This window comes from Plectropomus leopardus, chromosome 7 (genome assembly GCF_026936395.1).
Source record: "Plectropomus leopardus strain MGB_pleo_1.0 chromosome 7, ASM2693639v1, whole genome shotgun sequence".
NCBI classification, from domain to species: Eukaryota; Metazoa; Chordata; class Actinopteri; order Perciformes; family Serranidae; genus Plectropomus; species Plectropomus leopardus.
In genome coordinates, this window is record NC_142182.1 from 27,694,549 (window position 1) to 27,713,646 (window position 19,098).

General features: G+C 39.7%; 1 protein-coding gene across 4 annotated transcripts in view; it reads right to left on the bottom strand.

The window, feature by feature from the left end:
- Positions 1-312: 312 nt before the first annotated feature.
- The window catches only part of tmem117 (transmembrane protein 117), a 58,185-nt gene continuing 39,399 nt past the window's right edge, over positions 313-19,098 (bottom strand). For all 4 annotated transcript variants that reach the window (XM_088080357.1, XM_042495454.2, XM_088080358.1 and 1 more), the window contains exons 4-8: positions 17,536-17,635; positions 13,373-13,470; positions 11,211-11,370; positions 7,228-7,357; positions 313-4,588 (exon numbers count right to left, since the gene is read on the bottom strand). In XM_088080357.1, the coding sequence (XP_087936483.1) occupies positions 3,927-4,588; positions 7,228-7,357; positions 11,211-11,370; positions 13,373-13,470; positions 17,536-17,635 (1,150 nt within the window). In that variant the 3' untranslated portion in view covers positions 313-3,926. The remainder of the gene's footprint in view (positions 4,589-7,227; positions 7,358-11,210; positions 11,371-13,372; positions 13,471-17,535; positions 17,636-19,098) is intronic.

The following is a 19,098-nucleotide window of genomic DNA, read 5'->3' on the forward strand; positions in this document are numbered from 1 at the left end:
TACACACAGATTAGACCTCGTTTAAGTCCAGAGAGGTTCTGCCCTTTGGTGAGACACTAATATCTAATGTCCTCATAGAGCTGTAATGTATAAAAGGACAATTACAGAACTAAGAGCTGCAAACCAATTATGCTAAATAAATTGACCTCTTCACAGAATGGCCTTTGTCAAAAACAAGTGTAGTAGCAAACACCTACGCACTTCACAAGCCTTCAGCGCGCACACTCTCAGACACACACAACATGCAGTATTAAGTATAAAACATCCTTTACAGACACAAAGAGACACCTCTGCTGCCACAATGTGCGCACGCACACACCCAAAGGGAATTCCTGATTCTGGAGTGTGCCATCAGAATAATAATTAGGCCTTACAGTGATGTATATTATCAATCATTAAATTAATACATAGATTAATCAAAGGAACATTGAAATGGCATATTTCTTTACTATTTAAAGACATGTAGGGGGCATGCCCCCTAAAGACTAAATGAAATACAACTCAACAAGCAGCAGAAGAAACTCTGATTGGCCCAAATCTTGTCAATACACACCAAAGCTTTGTCCGCTGCTAATGCTGCTTTTGAGTCCATTTTAAGTTAAAGTTAGGGCAATGTCTTTAAGGTTCAATGTGTAGGATTTAGGTGGATATATTATCAGAAATGTTATATTATATAATAAATACATTTCCTTGACTCTTATCACCTGGAAATTCGAATTGTTCCATATCGACTACTGTAGAATGAGCAGAATGAGCAGTTTATATCTACATAAGGGAGTGGGTCCTTTTTCACAAATTTAACACTGGCTCTCTGTCAAGACAAGAGGGTCTGAAAAACACAGTTTATTTAAATGTTTAATTCCTTTCTAAAGTGTTTTTACCGATGTAAATCACTGGGTACGTGTCAGAGAAAAAGGTGAGCACACATTTGCAGGTGCTAACAGCTCATCATAGACAAGCTGAACAGTGGCAGAGAAACACTGATTTATATATGTAACTGCTTCATTTGTTTTTACCAGTTCTTATCACTGGGTCTGTTTGTTTTGGAGAGGTGAGACCTCTTCTGATTATTTGGGCTACCATGACAAACCTCCTGAACAATGAACACTCGAGGAATACTTACCGGGAGTTCACGATTGACACACGGGAGAAGTTTCAGCTGGTTGCAATCTGCAGTCCTCACCACTAGATGCTTCTAAATCCTACACACTGCTCCTTTACATTCAAGCAAGTCTGAAATGAATTGTAAAAGTTAAAGTAGCACAAAAATTAATGGAGATGAATATTATAATGGGGAGACAAATATTCAAATTGAATACAAAAAAGTACATTTTAAAGAACTTGTTAAAATGAACTTTGTGATATTTTGATTTAGTTTATCACTTCAGCACACAGTAAGGAATGTGAATCGTGAATCGTTAAACCGTTATTTTTGTTACTTTAGTATATAAGTATAAAAATGCCAGAAAATTTAATTAAATGATTTCATAGCCTTTTCGACACTTTATTAAATGGTTAAAATCAATCACTTAAGAAGTCTTTAACTATTCTGGTGGCACACTCTGGGCTACATTACTTATAATAATGTTGAACAAAACACTGTCATGGCTGGGTTATTAAGATGTGGTTATTTTCGAAAGTTCTGTCCTTTTTGAAAAATTAGTTTTCAGGACATTATAGTATATTACAGCCCATCATAATGCAGAGTGATGCAAAAGCAAGTAATATCATTCCACTCTGTCTATTGTGAATATATCAATTAGATTTGCATAACCAATTATGCAGCAGTAGTATTCAAAATACTGATGTTTTTTTGGTATATTTGGTTAAAATTCTATGCAAAGTACTTACTGAAATGTGTCAAACTTATATCAAGCAATACATTTAGTAATGTTAGAATAATTTAGATAGTATTTGCACTTTACAGAAAAAACTGAAGGGCATACTGTTTTGGACCAAATATATGTATTTCAAAAACCTCGTAGCATAGGAAAATATGTAAAAGGCAGTGAATACTTTCAAAGCCAGTGTAAAGATAAATGCTGCAGGTTTCAGGTGCCTTTAAACATCTTTTTTTTTTTTTTTAAACTTGGATAATGTTTCAAATAAATAAATAATTTTTCATGCTTTTACCATGACTGCAAACCTGCTTTTAAAACTTTTAAGGTTTATCTAGACATAAAGAAGCCCTGAGCTTTGGAGCAGAAGCCTCTGCTGCACTTCAATAGCGTGTTTATGCCAAGGGCAAAACCACCTCTCTGACTGAGTTGGTATTCAGTCCAGGTGCAACAGCCACATAAGCAATCATGAGGTGGCTTGTTGGTTAGATATTTGATCTTAGCTGATTGCATTTATTATCTCTGCAACTAATATCAAGTGAGGGGGATATGAATAGGTTATTTAAGTACATTGATGTTCATCATCATGTCATTTCAACAAGTGAGTTTAACAGTGACATCACATGAGAATAAATAAAAATGATAAAGTCTTAGGATCAAATGAGGTAACCATTCTTGTATGATATGAAAGCATATATAAGACATTAAAGGGAAAGTCCACCCCCAAATCAAATATCCATATTTTTCCTCTTTAATACAGTGCTATTTATCACTCTCAATTGTTTTGGTGTGAGTTATCAAGTGTTGAAGATATCAGCTGTAGAAGATTAGTTGATATCTTAAATATAGTGGAACTAGATTGCGCTCAGCTTGTGGTGCTCAAAACACCAAAAGATAACATTTGAAAAACTCAACAGAAACTCAGCAGAAATCAAGACCCGGTTACTCAAGATATACCACAGAACTTGAGAACGTGAGCAGTTTCATATAGGAACTATTTTCTGTCTATCAAACTACACCCACCAACAGTATCAATGTGCAGAAGGTACATTTGAAAAATGAAGATTAAGTGAATAAAGTTATAATTTTGATGACAATGGAAACTATTATGAAATAGGAATTCATATAATTTCAAAAGCTGGGACTTTTCATTCTGCCTAGCTGCATAAAATTTGTGATAAGTGGGCCTCTTAAGTTAAACAGAACTATCGTCAGGAAGCAGGGGCCTCAGATTCAGCTAAGGGACCCATAACTTAAAGCTGAAATGGATGTCCAGATATGTGCGGCTTTAACATAACTATAGTATAATTTGACATGGCTTTTTAGATTTGGATGAAAACTGTTATATGCCATATGCTGAGTGCCATCTAGCTCCATTATAGTCAAGAGAGGCCAGACACTACAGCAGATATCTCCAACACTCTGTATCTCACACCATAGCAATCTAGACTGATGAATAGCACTACAGGTAACAGGAAAAATATATTTGATTTAGGTGTGAACTGACCCTGTAATATCGCTAACTGTAACTAGGACATCTTCCATGTTGATGCCTATTGTAGCATAAACTGAATATGTTTCTGTCTGTATGTTACGATATGAAATTTCAAGGCACTAGTGTAGTTGTAACACTGGTGTGATGCATTTAAATCCACCTGACTGCAGTGTCACGACTGAACAAATACTCCTCTGATATAGGCACCAAAATAGTTTCCTGTGACAAAATTGAATTATGAAAATGCAAAATTCGAGCGAGCACCATGTCAATTAAAAGTTTGCATTTTGTTTTAAAGATGTTTTTTTTTTGTTTTTGTTTTTTACCAGAATTGGTACCATTTTAGAGGCTTTTAAAAAGATCATTGTACAAAAATATATTCAAACAAATGCAACTGCAGAAGCCGTCAGGACTGGCTTTTGGTGATCATGTAACATCACTTTGTCCCGCTGGATCTCAAGAACAGTTGTGGTCGAGCAACTTGGTCTTATCCAAAGAAAAGAGACGATTTAAGAGCTTGACGAACTGCATCTGGAGCCCGTTTTCAACCCGTCCTGCAGTTATATACTTCAAAGTTTCAGGAGTTCATAAGGTCATGGAGAAAGCTTGTGGACATCAAAAGAGACTGCTGGTTCCTCTGGCTCTGCACTGTCAATCACAATGCTTGGATGTGTCTCTTGGGTTTCCATGGAAATAGTTGAGTTCGTTGAGGGCGTTGCTCCAAAGTGTGGCCCGTCCACTGAGAGAAGCATGGGCGTCCCTGATCGTTTTAGACTGTCACTCATGGTCACATGCACCTCCTCTGGTGTCACACCCATCTCCTTGCTGTACTCCGATGGGGACTTCCTCTTTATCCTCTCATACGTCTTATCCTGGTTTTCCGTGAAAGTCTCGCTGTCCTGAAATCGCCCGAACAACCAGATGAAGAACCCGAAGAGGACAAATGCTGCCAGGCTCGGGATGAACGCCAGGCACTTGACATCAAGGCTGGCTCCGGTGTAGCGGCTGTGGAGAAACATGTCTCGCTCCACGTAGGTGACATTGCTGTTGGGATCGATGTTGGTGGAGCGCCACTCGTAGGTGAGGGTGCTGTGGTTGAAGAAGCTGAGCGTTTCTGGCTCCTCTACTGTGAAGATCTTCTCACCAGGCCCGACATACTGACCGTACTCGTATGGCTTGTAGAAGATCTGGTTTTTCCACATGTTCAGGTCCAAAATTAGCACAAGGAAGATGATACCGTAGTTGAACCACTTACCTGTAACGAGATGCGTGACCTCTGTTAGATTACAACGTTTGACAGATAAGCAAGGAATAAACACGCATGGACTGTACAGACAATTTAACAGACAGGTGGATTGATGTACAGCACAAGACTACTCCAAACAAGATTTAGAGGGCAGACAGATAGATACGCCGTCACCTTCATTTATCAGGGATCCCTCTCTCTCTGCATATAGCTCATGCACACAGACACAGATCCATTTGTAGGTGCTACTTCCACTACAGTATCTTCTAACGAGATCACTACATTACCATGAGACAGCCATCTCCCCAGTTGACTGATAGCAGGCAGATGTCTCCCCGGGTATACGTGACACCTCTCCCTTCCTCTCACAGAGATATGCTGTTAATAAGCTTTTAGTTAAACCAATCACGTCGTGCCGGAGCCATTTCCATAATGCTTAATGGATATGCAATGCATTAGGGTTAACAACCTTTCGTGAATCACTGAGCGTTTGAACAGCTTAACATTTAGCACGGGAACATTGGTTTTGCTTTCTCTTTATGAGTCGGCGTGTGCACGCGGCGGAACAAAATGGAGAAACCGGGAGGGAGAGTTTCGAATGGGGAAATACACTTGCTTGCCGTTAACATTAAGACACAGAGATATGAGGGAGGATGAGAGATGCATCTTGCGAGGCAGGGAGGTACGTGAGGAACGGCAAACACAGTCGTAGCCATGGAGCCACCTGTGTGTCACATCAGCTACACATGCATAATAAATGGTTGCTGTGGTTTAACCGTCAAACTGTTTACCACATGGAGGAAAAAATAGAAAACTGGGGCAGGGCGAGCATGCTTGGTATTAATCACTAATTCAGAAATAGGCCAAAGTTTGTCTTGCTCATGGACATTTTGATTTTTCTACTATTTAATCAGTTTATGAATATGAGTGTTAACTGACTTTGTCAAAAACTATTTAGTAAAGCCAGAGACACTCCTCATTTGGCAAGTGCTTTGAACAATTAATCAGTAGGGCTGACAATTAGTGGTTTAGTGAAAATTATTTTTACATGTCAATGTTATATTTTACCAGTTAAAATGTTAATTTAGGATTTCTGTAAAATACACGCTCTGTCGCCTCGCAGCAAGAGGGTCCCAGGTTCAAACCCGAGCTGGGGTGAGGTCCTGAACTTGGGTGTGGAGGAGGGCATCCATGTGGAGTTTGCGTGTGTCCGGAGGTGTTAATGTGAGTGTAAATGGGTGTCTGCCTCTCTGTGTCAGCCCTGCCCATATCCTGGCAGCCTTTACAGGGCGTACCCCCCCTTTCACCCAATGTCAGCTGAGGTAGGCTCCAGCCCCCCGCAAACCTTAAGAAGATAAGTGGTTACAGCTAATGAATGAATAAATTAATGAATGTAAAATAATTTTGACATGTTTCAAATATGTTTTCACAAATAGAACTACAACTTGACCAGTCAAAATGAAGAATTTGAAGATATCTGCAATTACATTTTGACTAGAGGAAATTCCTGTTTTTTTTTTTTACAACTAAATTGTGACCAGTTACATACAGGGTTCCCACACATTTTTAAGGACAAAATTTTGAAACTTTTCTATAAGACCCATAATAAAATTTCCGAGACCACTCACAACATATAACACGAACAGAACTGTATAGTATGTTACTCCAAATGCTAATTACTGTTTGAAAATTTAACAGCATCCTTTTCCAATCTCTAATAGTTACTAATGTTCGTATTCACTTCAAATACTTACAGTACATCAGTCTGGCACTAGCATTTAGGCATGAGGGAAAACAGAAATGATGATAATTTCAGTGTTTTCTTCATGCATTTGTTTATACATTAATTTATAGAAACAAGTCTGAAAGATAATGCTACAACACAAGAATGTAGGCATGCGCTTTTTTAAGCCATGGAAGTGGACGTGGAAAGTTATCTACAGAAGATTACCGTGATAATTAAAACAAAATTTCATGACTTTTCCAAAAACTCTTGATGATTTTTACTGATTCCATGACTTCTTCAGGCCTGGAAAATGAGATGGGAACCCTGTATAAAAGCAATTGTACTTTGTAGATTAAAAAAAAAGTGTTACAGGTACAAATATAAATTCACTGGATACAATTGTATTTCAAATATCTGAAATGACATTCTTATTAGTTAAAATTCCAGCTGACATGTCATTAATTAAATGACATCACTTATATCATAGATATCATTAATACATTTTGCAGCTAGTAAAAAAAATATAATATTAATGGATATGTCGACCTGTAAATATAACACCATTAAATGTTCATGTTAGGTATCTGTAATTGATGGACATCAATGGTAAACACTGACTTGTAATTGAGTTACAGATATCTATAATTAACATTTTTTCTAGTAAGAAATTTATTGCAGATATCATGAATTGTCCTTTTTGCTATTAGTATAAAATGAACTGTAGTTATCTTTATTTAGAATTGCTGTTGGTGAAAATTACATTACAGATATGTTGGCTTGGAATTTTACTAGTCAAAAAGTATTTGTTGATTTCTACAATGGTTATAACAAATCAAATGTTAAAAGGGCTTGCCATACTCCTCATGAAACAGACACGACCCCGTTCTTTGTATGCAGCAGCCGTGCACGTGTCGGTCTGTACCTGTGATATGAATGTGGTACTCCTCTTTAAAGATGCTCTTGCAGACAGGAAGCTTGACCTTCACGTGTGTTGTTGACATTCCTGGTAGATTCATATCCAGGTCACCCATGAAGTGAGGGAACTCCCAGTCCTGAAACACACAAGCACAAGCACACACATACACACACACACACACACACACACACACACACGCACAAGCACGCACACACACACACACACACACACACACACACACACACACACACACACACACACACACACACACACACACACACATACACAGACACAGAAACACACACACACAGACAGAGACACAGGCCTATGAATGGATCTTATGATAATGTACCCTCAGCTGTAGATAACGGAACACATTTAAATAACCAAGTTGGTGTGACAAATGTCAGCCATGTATGGCACTTTATTGGGTGATGAACACTGAACTCTCTCATACTCGTTGACACAAAGTCTCTGTGGACTCTCTTTAGGCACTGACTGGAGGTCAAACATGGTGCCAGCTGCTGTAGACTGGAGACTGCTACACTGTGTGTTTACAGGCTTGTGCAGTGTACTAATGTGCACTGGGATTTAAACATGTCAAAACACATCAACGGGCACCCCAAACTGACATTTAGAGGCTGCCCATGCCCTGTGGTGTCACTTAGCTCTTTTAGCTGTGTGGTTATAGTTGGTGGTTAGCAGCAGTCAAAACTCTTGATATGTCCATACGCACAAATCTATTAAATCAATTAAAAAAGCATATCTATAGATATAGATATAGAGAGCATATCTATGTCAAAAGGTCTCTTTCTTGTGAAAACCACAATATCCAAAATATCAACTTTTCATGGGCTAAGAAAACAATACTGTGATCATCCTTCTGACAATAAATAAATGTGTTGTATAGTTTATTTTGCTTAAGGAGACAGTTCACCCCAAAATTAAAAAATACATATTTTTCCTCTTACCTGTATTGCTATTTATTGATCTAGATTGTTTTGGTGTGAGTTGCTGAGTGTTGGAGATACCAACCGTACAGATGACTGCCTTACCAGCCATTTCACCACGCATAATGAAGCATGCATCTTCTGCTAGCACCACTGAGCTATTTAACATTACAGCTCAGCCGAGGAGGACGCCGTTAATAATGTCTACATCTCACTGTCAGGAGCACTAGCCTCTTGCACATTAGTAGATGCATGCCTTCCTCTGCGTGGTGGCGTGGTTGGCAGGTGTAGTTCTGTAGAAAAAAAAAAGTTCCTACATTAAACTGCTCATTGGACTATCTTGAGTAACCAGGTCATCATTTCTAGCAGGAGACAGGGCTCTTGAGTTTTTCAAATGTAGTTTTTTGGTGCTTTGAGCCAGGCAAAACCAGGCAGACATACCTATACAGCCGACATCTCCAGCACTCTACAACTCACACCAATACAATTGAGATTGATTAATAGCACTACAGGAGGAAAAATATGTATTTTTTTAACTTTCCCTTTAAGAGGTAGAAGAACTCTACATTTAACCCCTTCAACTGTTCTGAACTATCACCTACATTTGGAGACACATGGTTTTGACTGAAATGTGATAAAATGTTTTTGCTTCTGTGTTTGTTGAGAAAATGAATAATTTATGCGCTGTCTTCTGTTTCCCCAAATACTGACTTCTTCTTAAAGGCTTGATGTTGGAGATGGTTAGAAATTAAATTTCTATTATTGGACATAAATGCCATAATTGCTTTATTTTATAATCAATAAATTGCTACTGTAAGAAGTGTTCTACACACACACACACACAAACACACACACATATATATATGTTTTCAAATATCTGCATTAACTAATGTAACTGTATTTCGTTACCTTGCATCATGAAAGCATGTGATTAAAAAGGCAAACACAGATGAAACTAATGAAAATGACATATAGACTGATGGCAAATAATATTAAAATGTTTTTGAAACATTTCTTAACTGAGCTGACATAATCCTCTCACAAATTAGCTTTATCATCTCTATTAAAAACAAAACAAAACAAGGCACACGTATTTTCAGCCTTTTTCATTTTTAGATTAGCTACACTTCCCCCTCGGTTCCTGTTATTTGCACAGAGCGTCTTGCCGCATCACATTACCACATGTCTGCATTCACTGTATCCTCGTGTGATCCAGAGTCTCCCATGCCAATATCTATGAACAGCCTAACAGCTTGGTGATGGCCCCCTGGATATTAATTAAGTCCTCCACTCCTCTTCCATATCTGCAGTATCTGTTGCTATAGCACTAACAGGCATGGCATTTAAGCCTTGTGCCTCCCTCCCAATAAACAATGAGTCTCTAAGACATACATAGGAAAAGTAAACTGGCATGGTATATCAGCATATCATCAGCCTATGTAAATGTTTATACACATAGGACATAGAAATCTGAAATTTAGATGGGAAATGCAAAGGAACAGCACAATTATACACAAAACAATGAAAAAAGAAATCCAGCTTGGAGGCAAATCCAGACAGGGGTATTAATTAGTTTGAGAACAACAACGCCGATCTTTTCTCATGGAGGTGAGAGATTAACTATGACACCCCATGCTCCAAGATGGACGAGAATGAAGCTGTTGGGAGGTGCTGTGGCGGATTAATTTTTACTGACTGATAGAACGAACAACAGCCGCCAAAGCTTGGGCCGTGTAACAGCGCAGGCTAACTCATAAATAACTGTAGTAAATGTGCTTGCCGTACACTGGCAGAAAATGAGAAGAACCCGTCGTAAACAAATCCATGCAAGCAGGGAGAGATATATATATCACAGGGAGAGGGAGTGACGGGTTCAGAACATCTCTGGGAGTCAAAAGGGAGATGTCAAAATAGGGAGTGTGCCCTTCATGCCACATCAAGTCTGTGGCATTTTCAGAAAGCTGGCCTCAGCAAGACACCGGCAGCTTTGTGAGGAAACACTTCTGTTGGCTGAGCTGTTTCTATATATCTGCATAATCACAATAATTGGGTAAATGAATGAGAAAAACACCACTGTGTGAAGTAATTACTGGCCATAGCAGCCAGAAACGCTCCTTAAAATAATGAATTGTTTCAATAAATAAGTCTAGAAATCACTTTTAATGGTGCAGTTGTTCTAATACATATTACCATGGGAATTATAGTGGTGTCCTTGCCAGGTTTTCTGTGGAGTGGTGTATTTGTTACACACTACAAGATGTTCTCCAATGCAATTGCAGGCTCTCAGTAATTAGCATAATCAACAGAGTAGAAACGTATATTTAGGGGATCTCAAATATTAGTCTTGCAACGTGTCCTCTAATACCCACCAACAAGGCCCTGTGAAATATGTTCATTAAGCATTTGGAGGAGCTGTGTTGAATTAGGCTCGTAGTCAAAGCACATACATGATTGGCCTGCGGTTCTGGCTCCTGGCTAGCTGCGTAAAAAAAAAAAAAAAAAACGCCTTCTCCCACTCTTTTTCTCCTCAATACACAGATATGTGGTTTTTTGCCCAGACAAACACATTTGCATATTCATGAGCCACTGACACAGGCTTTATTGATGTACACACTCCTGTGGGAGGGAGGACATCGGGTGGGAAAAAAAGAGAGGAGGGAAAGAGAAAGTGAGAAAAACTCCAATCTTGTGAGTCATCATTAAAGAAAATAAACCCGGCTCACAGGGGAGTAAGGAGAGGAAAGGGTGAGTTCATTGCTGAGGTCTGGGAGAGGGATGGAGGGACTGAAAGAGAGGAGATGCAAAGGAGTAAACAACAGTTTGTATATCTATATATTTGTGGGTGTTTGTATGTGTGCGTGCATGCGTTTGTGTCCGTGCCAACTGAGTGTGATCAAACGCCCCCCTCGCTGCTTTGTGCCGCAGTGCCCCATTGATGAATAGCAGGGGAGGGAGGGGGAACTGGCAAGATGGGTAGCGGACTAAGCCAAGAGACATCCCAGCTCCCTTCTTTTAATTGGCCACAGGGGAGTGGGCTACCTGCATGACAATGAGAAGGTCGAAGACCAAGATGAAGGAGGCCAGGAAGGCTCTGGAGACCTCGTCGCTGGGCAGGAAGCCTCGATTCAGGTTGTCCCAGCTGATCCAGTCGGTGCTGATGACCAGAACCACCACTGACGTCAGAGAGATGAGCACTGTCCTACAGAGAGGAGAGGAGAGGAGAGGAGAGGAGAAAGAGAAACAAGTAAATGGAGAAAAGGAACAGAGGAAAGTGGGAAAAGGAGAGGAAAGAAGAGGGAAAGGGGCACAGGGAGAGAAGGGTATGTAAAGAGAAAAGATAAAGAAATGAAAGAAAACAAAGAAAAAGAAGAAGGTAAGGAAAGAAAGGAGAGGCAAACAGATGAGAGGAAAGGAAAGGAAGTACAGCAAAGACAAGTGAGCCCAGGGGAGGAGAGGGGAGGAGTGAAGATGAACAATATTGAAGGACCAAGAGAAGGGGGGGGGTGGGGAAAGGGAAGGAAAGAAAGTGGGGAAAGGGACAAGGAGAGAAAGGAAAATGAAGGCGTGGAGGAGGGATAAATCAATGAACGATACGCATTAAAAAAGAACAAGACCTTGAAAATGCCTTTAGATACCATTTCAGAGTGGATGATGTGCACATTTAATACTGTATATCTTGAAAGACAAACAGCTCCTCTTCCTCACCCACGTCAAACGCAAGAAAAGATAAATCAGATAAATTCAGTTCCTCCTTTCACGGACTCAATAATGTATTGAACAACAATTTTAGCTAGATTTGAAAAATGGCAGCAGATGCAGCTTCCAGGAAGATGAATGTGCACAGAACTGTGTCTGTTTGTGGATGCAGAGACAACGCAATTCAAAAAAACCTACTGCATTCGTATTTCCATGTATTTACATATTTAACACGAACCAAAATATTTCAGTTACCTGCATGCTGCGATTACTGTGTGTGTTTTTTCCCTCTTCGATATTTTACTCTCTGAATTTGTTTATGTCACATGACATTGCTGTAATTCTGCACTGAGAAAATTTTTTTCAGCCATCTGAGGAGAAGCACAATGGCTAGTATTATTCTCCTCTGTGCATTATGTCTCAATGTCACCCAGTGATTGCTGTGCTGTTGTGTGCATTCTCACTCCACACATCGGCTGGCTGCATTGCAGATAGAGATTGCCAGCTCATATCCCATCTCACATGTTAGGGAGATACATTTTGAGGGGATTTTATTATTCCACAGTGGGATTCTTCTCCTCAGCCATGGCCGATTTTTCGCACTGTCCTTTGCAATTTGACACGATCCTTCATCGTATATTGGCAAAGATACACCCAGCGATGCATTTATCAATCATATTTCAGGCTCTGAATTTCAAACAATAGCTCGTCAAACCCGGCATTGATTGTGACAGTGCGAGTCGGGGCATCCGTCAATAAAATGAAGGGCTGCAGAAAAAGTCACAGAACAATTCGACTACTTGCATTCTAATCGCAGGTGAATCAATTCTGCGAAAGGAAATGTTAAACACTGCAGCCAAACTGTCTTTGAAGTTTTAGATGTCTACGTTCGGACCTCTCTGTGTACATATCAAATGGATGTCAAACAGTTTCAACAGTATCCTGTTGTTTGCATGTCCTTTCGCTTCACACTATGACCCTAAAATGAACCAGCGGAGAGGCGTTTGCATGTCGTGTTTGACTGACAGCACTGAGCCGCTTTGGTGAATGAACACCGTGGGGACCGTGCACTGGTGGTGTAAGACACTCAAACACTTCTGCACGGCCGTCAAGTAATGGGCATATCAGACATGGTTTGCAGCATTTGTTTAGCAGTTATTTAAGGGTCACAGCTTGTGGTACGAGAAGTAAAAGGCAGGGCTATGGTTTGCCCTGTGACCTTGCTGTGTCCATTGATTTTCACCCTGTTCTTCTAATTAAAGGTGCTGACACTGAGTGAGGGAAGATTAACACGGCTATTGACTGTGTGTAACCCTGCAACGGGCGGGAGAGACCGTAAAACACACACGTGTGCACACACACACACACACAATCACACCTCTACAGAGCCTTGTAGGAATATATAATGCATTTAGTGAGCTAGTAGGTGGAGATAAATTGATAAGAATCTTATCATGTGCAGACAAAGACACACATGCTCCCACAGACAGTTTATCTCAACATACCAGAAGAGGACAATCCTGTTGTTGCCTTGTTTCCAGAACCTTCTGGCTGCTTTGCCCCAGTCTGGGTAGTGCTGATCCTGGAGCATCATATCTGTCACCTGCATGAAGGAGAGAGCATAAAAAATGACTTGATTACTTCTGAGGAGGAGAACAAGACAGTTTAGCTTAGCTAGACTGACAAGCATGTAGTCTGGTTGTGTCCACAGGTAACAACACACGCCGAGCAGCACCTGTAAAGCTCACTAATCAGCACCTTATATCTTGTTATGTAACTGGTGCAAAAAGCAAAGTACAAAAACAAAAAGTTGTCACAGTGACATATTTCCTGGCAGCGTGTGGCGACTTCTTTTCACAATTTGTTTTTTACACAAATTAAACAAACTAGATTAAACGTGTTAATAAGTGATCTTCAGGGTGTTGGTAGAGTTGTCTTTTGGGGAGATGAAGGTTATCGGTTTCCCCCTGCTTTTAGTCTTAATGCTAAATTAAGCTAACCATCTTCTTGACGCAACTTTGTATTTAATGAACAGACATGAGAGTGGTATTAGTCTTGTCATCTCAATCTTTGCAAGAAAGAAAAAAAAATCATATTTTTCTTAAAAAGTTTGTGAGTTTTCTAATAACATGTTTTTGTTATATTTGATAAGTGTTCATGACTGTTTCGCTGTTTTTCTACCCAGCCAGCATGTTTAAAAAAACAAAAAAAAAAGCAATGGCCATGCTAAAACAAAGCACCATCTGGTCGAAGTAAACATTCTCGTTTTAGAGCTAAAAAGTACACTAAAATCAGCGTTCCCACACATTTTACGGACAAAAAATTTTCAATTATTTTTTAAGAATGATTTCTGACAAAGTGGAATCAAATCAAATCGAACTGAATCTCATCTCGTCTACTTGTCTTGCATTTTTCAAAAATATCATAATAAAACTCTATTCAAACACAATTTTAGCTAGCTGGCATACATGAAGGGAGAGACAGAATGCAGTAGAAAATGGAGAAACCTACAAGATGGTAAACGTAACTTCACACATGGGAACATATTTGAGCTACGTTACTTCAACAGCTACAGAGAATAAATTCCACTGAAGATTACTGTAACAATTTCATTACACACAACAAAATTCCTTTCAATGATTTTTACTAATTCCATGACTTTTCCAGGCCTGGAAAACTAGAATTTCATGATATTTCTAGGTTTTCCACGAACATGGGAACCCAGAAAAATATGACTCCGAAGACATCTGAGGCAAGAAATAGGAAATGCAGAATTGTGATTTGTGATGGTGACTCAGGAGCACTGCCTGGTTTAATGGTTTGAACGCAGGTCACGAGCAGTGACTGACATGACTGACGGATGAGTTAGAGACTCACAATTTCAGCAAATATGACAAAACATTTTTTTAATCAAAGTTAGCAACTGTAGCTTTAATATGCCTTCAAGGAAATTGTTAAAACTATAGTATATACTGACATATCGCAAAATAGCATGCTCACAGTGTCGAGGCCAAAATTTAGGTAAATGGTATTTCGGGTTTTAACATGGCAATGCCCCTGCACAACACAAGGTAAAATACAAAATCTTAAAGTCTGTCAGAATGATATTTTAGTGCTCATATGGTTGGGATTTTGGAATTAACAATCACTGAGGGGTGTTAAGTGGGTGGCCCTGTACTTTTGATCATCATGTAAAAATCATATAATAACCATGTCAGTGCACACCGACTGGAATTCATTAATACCCCTTCAGGTCTCCAATTGTGATTATACACAATTTAATTATACATATGCTAAATAATGTATTATCCTAAACAACAAAGGTTATATACACAAGAGAAACGTGACTATATGGATATTCATATCCAAACATTGAATAATTTATATTGAATAACCCTTTATCTGTGATTAAACACTAATGAGCCTGTGATTACCTTCAATAATATTGACTTGATTCATTATTAATGTGTGCGGTTGCACCTGTCTTTCCGTCTTTATCAGTATCATCTTTATGATGTTTTCATAATGTCAATCTAATTGTCATTGCTTTCAATACATAGGTTTTCTCACATGGATGCAGAGTTGTATCAGAGAGCATTTTATACATAAGTATAAGCATGCCCTCTATATTCTTTGAGTAGAGCCACTGCAGGGGCAAGGTCAGTCCGTCAATAAAACGCCTCACTGCAGATACTGTGGTTTGTGCTGAAAAATGGATTTGAATCAGGCAATGTCTGACACGTTTCTGCCGTTATACCGTTGCAAAAACAGACACTTCCTGTTGGCTCATCTGGTGAAGACACAATGTAAATCTGCAAGGCGAAGGAGACACAGAGGTCATCTTCAAAAGTGTCTTGTTGAATTAATCGAATGTAAAAAAAAAAACCTTGTGAGTAATTTCTGGAATCAGCACTTTGCCTTGGCCCAACTTTCTCTCTCTCTCTCTCTCTCTCTCTCTCTCTCACACACACACACACACACACACACACACCTGATTCACCTTCTTACTCGCTGCTTCCTCCATCTCCCTTCTGACCAGACTTCTACATTTCCCTTTCCCCTTCACCTCTGTTTCTTACTCCTTACCTCCCTCCTCCTCTCTCCCCTCCTGTCTCTCCTTCCACCCGCTCTCTTTCTCTGTAGTGTGTACTGTGGAATACTAATGTGACCGGTGAGGGAGCTTGTCAAGTTGTCTCAGCCCCACTCCTCCCACCACAGGTAGTCCACTCCCGCTGGAGCTCTCCTCCTCTCTTTATGTTGACAAATGAACAGAGGAAGGTTTCTCCTCCAACACTCTGTCCCTCCCTGTGCATTCATTGTTTCCTCTGACCCTTCTTAGATCAAACTGCATGTTACTCTGAGGATTTGGTAACAGATTGAACTGGATCGGCACAGAGGGCCTCAAGTGTGTGCCTTACAACTGCTGAGAGAATACACCTGACCTAGAAATCAGATGAGAGTTTGAAGAACAGCTACACCGTGTATCTGTATGATTTTAATATACCAACTGAATAAATTGTGATCTGAAAACACTGCTAAAAGTATCCATGCTTTTAACCCTGCCTGGCTGTAATGCTCATTGCATTCCAGAAAAGATGGATGAATAAATGCTATTCCTTGCTTGTTTACCTCCGGTGGAGCAAATAATATGAAGTTTGGCCAGAGCAGCTGATGCTATAGGACTATCATTTTTGCTAATTAGCTCATTCAAAAGGGTGTATCCATTAAACTTTGGCCCTAAAAGTGTATCTCCAATTTAACCTCCCAGACTTGGCGCTGCATTGTCAGACAGTAAAATGCCATGAACATGTCATGTGGGATGGATTGTAGGGGTTGGGAAAGACTTTCATGTTTATGACATGTGTGCATCATCTCATATGACAACTTGGGATGATTGCATGGCTGCGAAGTTGAATGAGGAGGGGTGAGGGTTAAATTATGTGCATAGACAATACAGCACCATATGCATTATCCATTTGGGTTTCATTCACTTGAAAAACTGTTTTTGCCTTTTCAGGCACTTTCATATTGTGAAGCTGTAGTTGGTAACTTGCATGATAAATAGTTTTTCTCATATTTCCTAAAACTTCACTATATCCTGACAGTAGTGCATGAGACCGATAATAAAATTCACCTGTTCTGTGTTGCAAGAAAGCACTTTTTGTGATGTTACACAGCTTGCAACAATTTTTATAGAAAAATTATTATAATTATTATAGAACTACAAAGTACTCCTAATAACCTGATACAGCCCTGTGAAACAGAAGCAGAGCATATTAAGTCCAACAAATTTAAGACTTAGGATGTATTTATTTATTCTCACAATCATTGAAATGACATTGGTCCTCTGCAAAAAAAAAAAAAGAAAAAAGAAAAATGCCATTTAATGCATTTATCTAAAAATCAGCTGGAATTTGGTTTTTGAAAATGGTTATTAAATAAACATTTGATGAAATTAACTTCTGAACAAATTAATGCTGACCTGTTAGAACTGATAAGTTTGGGGATTTAAATTACAGAATTACCAAAACACACTGCTAGCATGGCTAAAAAAATAAATTCATGTCAATGTTTTTAATAATGCAGGATTTAAATTCAAAATGAAATCTTCCTCTTTGTAAATGCTAACTTATCTAATGTTAAGGATAAATAAGAGTCAAAATCTCACCATCCAAGCAGTGACAAAGTCTCCCATCCATGTCCCCACCGCAGCAATCTTCATAAAGCTCTCATTCCTGATGCCCATGTACTCTGTCACCATGTGAGGCCTGCGAGGAAAAAAGACCAAGTGAAAAGGACATAAAAAATGCAGTATGTGTTATGAGGGTAGTAAAAAGGGGGGAAAAAAGGAAGGCTGACAAAAAAGCCAATGGGGAAAGAGCCAGAAAGAGAGGGTGAAAGAGAAAATGGTCACTGCTGCTAAGTATCATGATGCTAGCTGTCAGAGTGAATCAATATCAATCTGATGCTGTGAAAACAATGAGCGATGGCTTCACCTTCCATAAAGCCCTGAGGATTATAAACAATTTACATCAGCGCGATGGAATTTATGCAGCATCACCGCTTTCATTTGGCCCTGCAGTGTTTGGCCACTTTATCCATTTGCTTGGCAAATTTGTCTCGTGTCGAGTTGATTTCAAATCAACGCTACCATCCCGAAGAGATCCCTCCTGTTAACGTGCAGTTAACATCAACCGCAGCAGCACAGAAGCGAAACACAGACCGGGTCAAGGCACACCATTAGAGAAACAATCTCACATGCAGTAGTATCTGATAAGAAATGACATGCTTTCTTTGGAGTCCTAGTTACGCCTTCATCTCTGTACAGTAAGTGAAGATGAGAAGCTTTTGTGCAGCCCCACAAACCCACGCAACACACACACGCAACACACACACACACACACACAACATCACTCTGTTTTCTCCAGGTAATAACACAGGGAGGGAGGAAAAGTGGGTCAGTCGCCTCCTATATGGGACCTGTGCCGGGGAGAGGAGAGGAGAACAGAGGGGAGCGAGGAGGCCTGTTTGATCTCCTGGCAGCCAGTGTCTTAGAGGCTGAGTGGAGCAGGTGGGCACCCATCACCTCCCCCTTAAGCTCCAGCTCACCCCCCACAGGTCACATTCATGAATATAATAGATGGCGATGGATAGGGCTCTGGCTGTGCTTTCAAGGGGTCGTGCTTGAAGTCAATGGCTCCATTCGTCTTTGTTTTCCTCTGGTCATTTTCTGGCCGCCAGCAAACACCAATAAAAATGTTTCTGTTGTACAGAGGGCTCTGGAAAATCTCACCTACTACCCCACTGGTGTTCAGTTCATTTCCTCTCTCTATACATGTGTTTCCCCTCAATGGTTTATTTTAATTAATCTTCGCTGATTGCATTAAGAGTTCTATTTAGCGCACGGTTCACTTTCCAAATGAGTCGCTGTCATACAAGTCTAAACACTCTCTTGAAAAGCAATAGAGAGTAATCCTTTTAAGCTATTAGCTAATGTAGCAGCTTTAAAAGGTGTTCATTTTTAATTGATGCTAATTGCTCGTGCCTTTTTACATTACACATCCAGATCTGAAAAGCATAATAACTGTTCACAGGCAATACAGAACAATGATGAGTAGTTGTGGCGAGCCAGTAACACAAAATGCCAACTACCTGTTTACTGCGATTGTGTGAGAAATACTCTTCCCTAGGAAAGGAAACATTGTAAATCATATGTCGTCAATGCAGCATG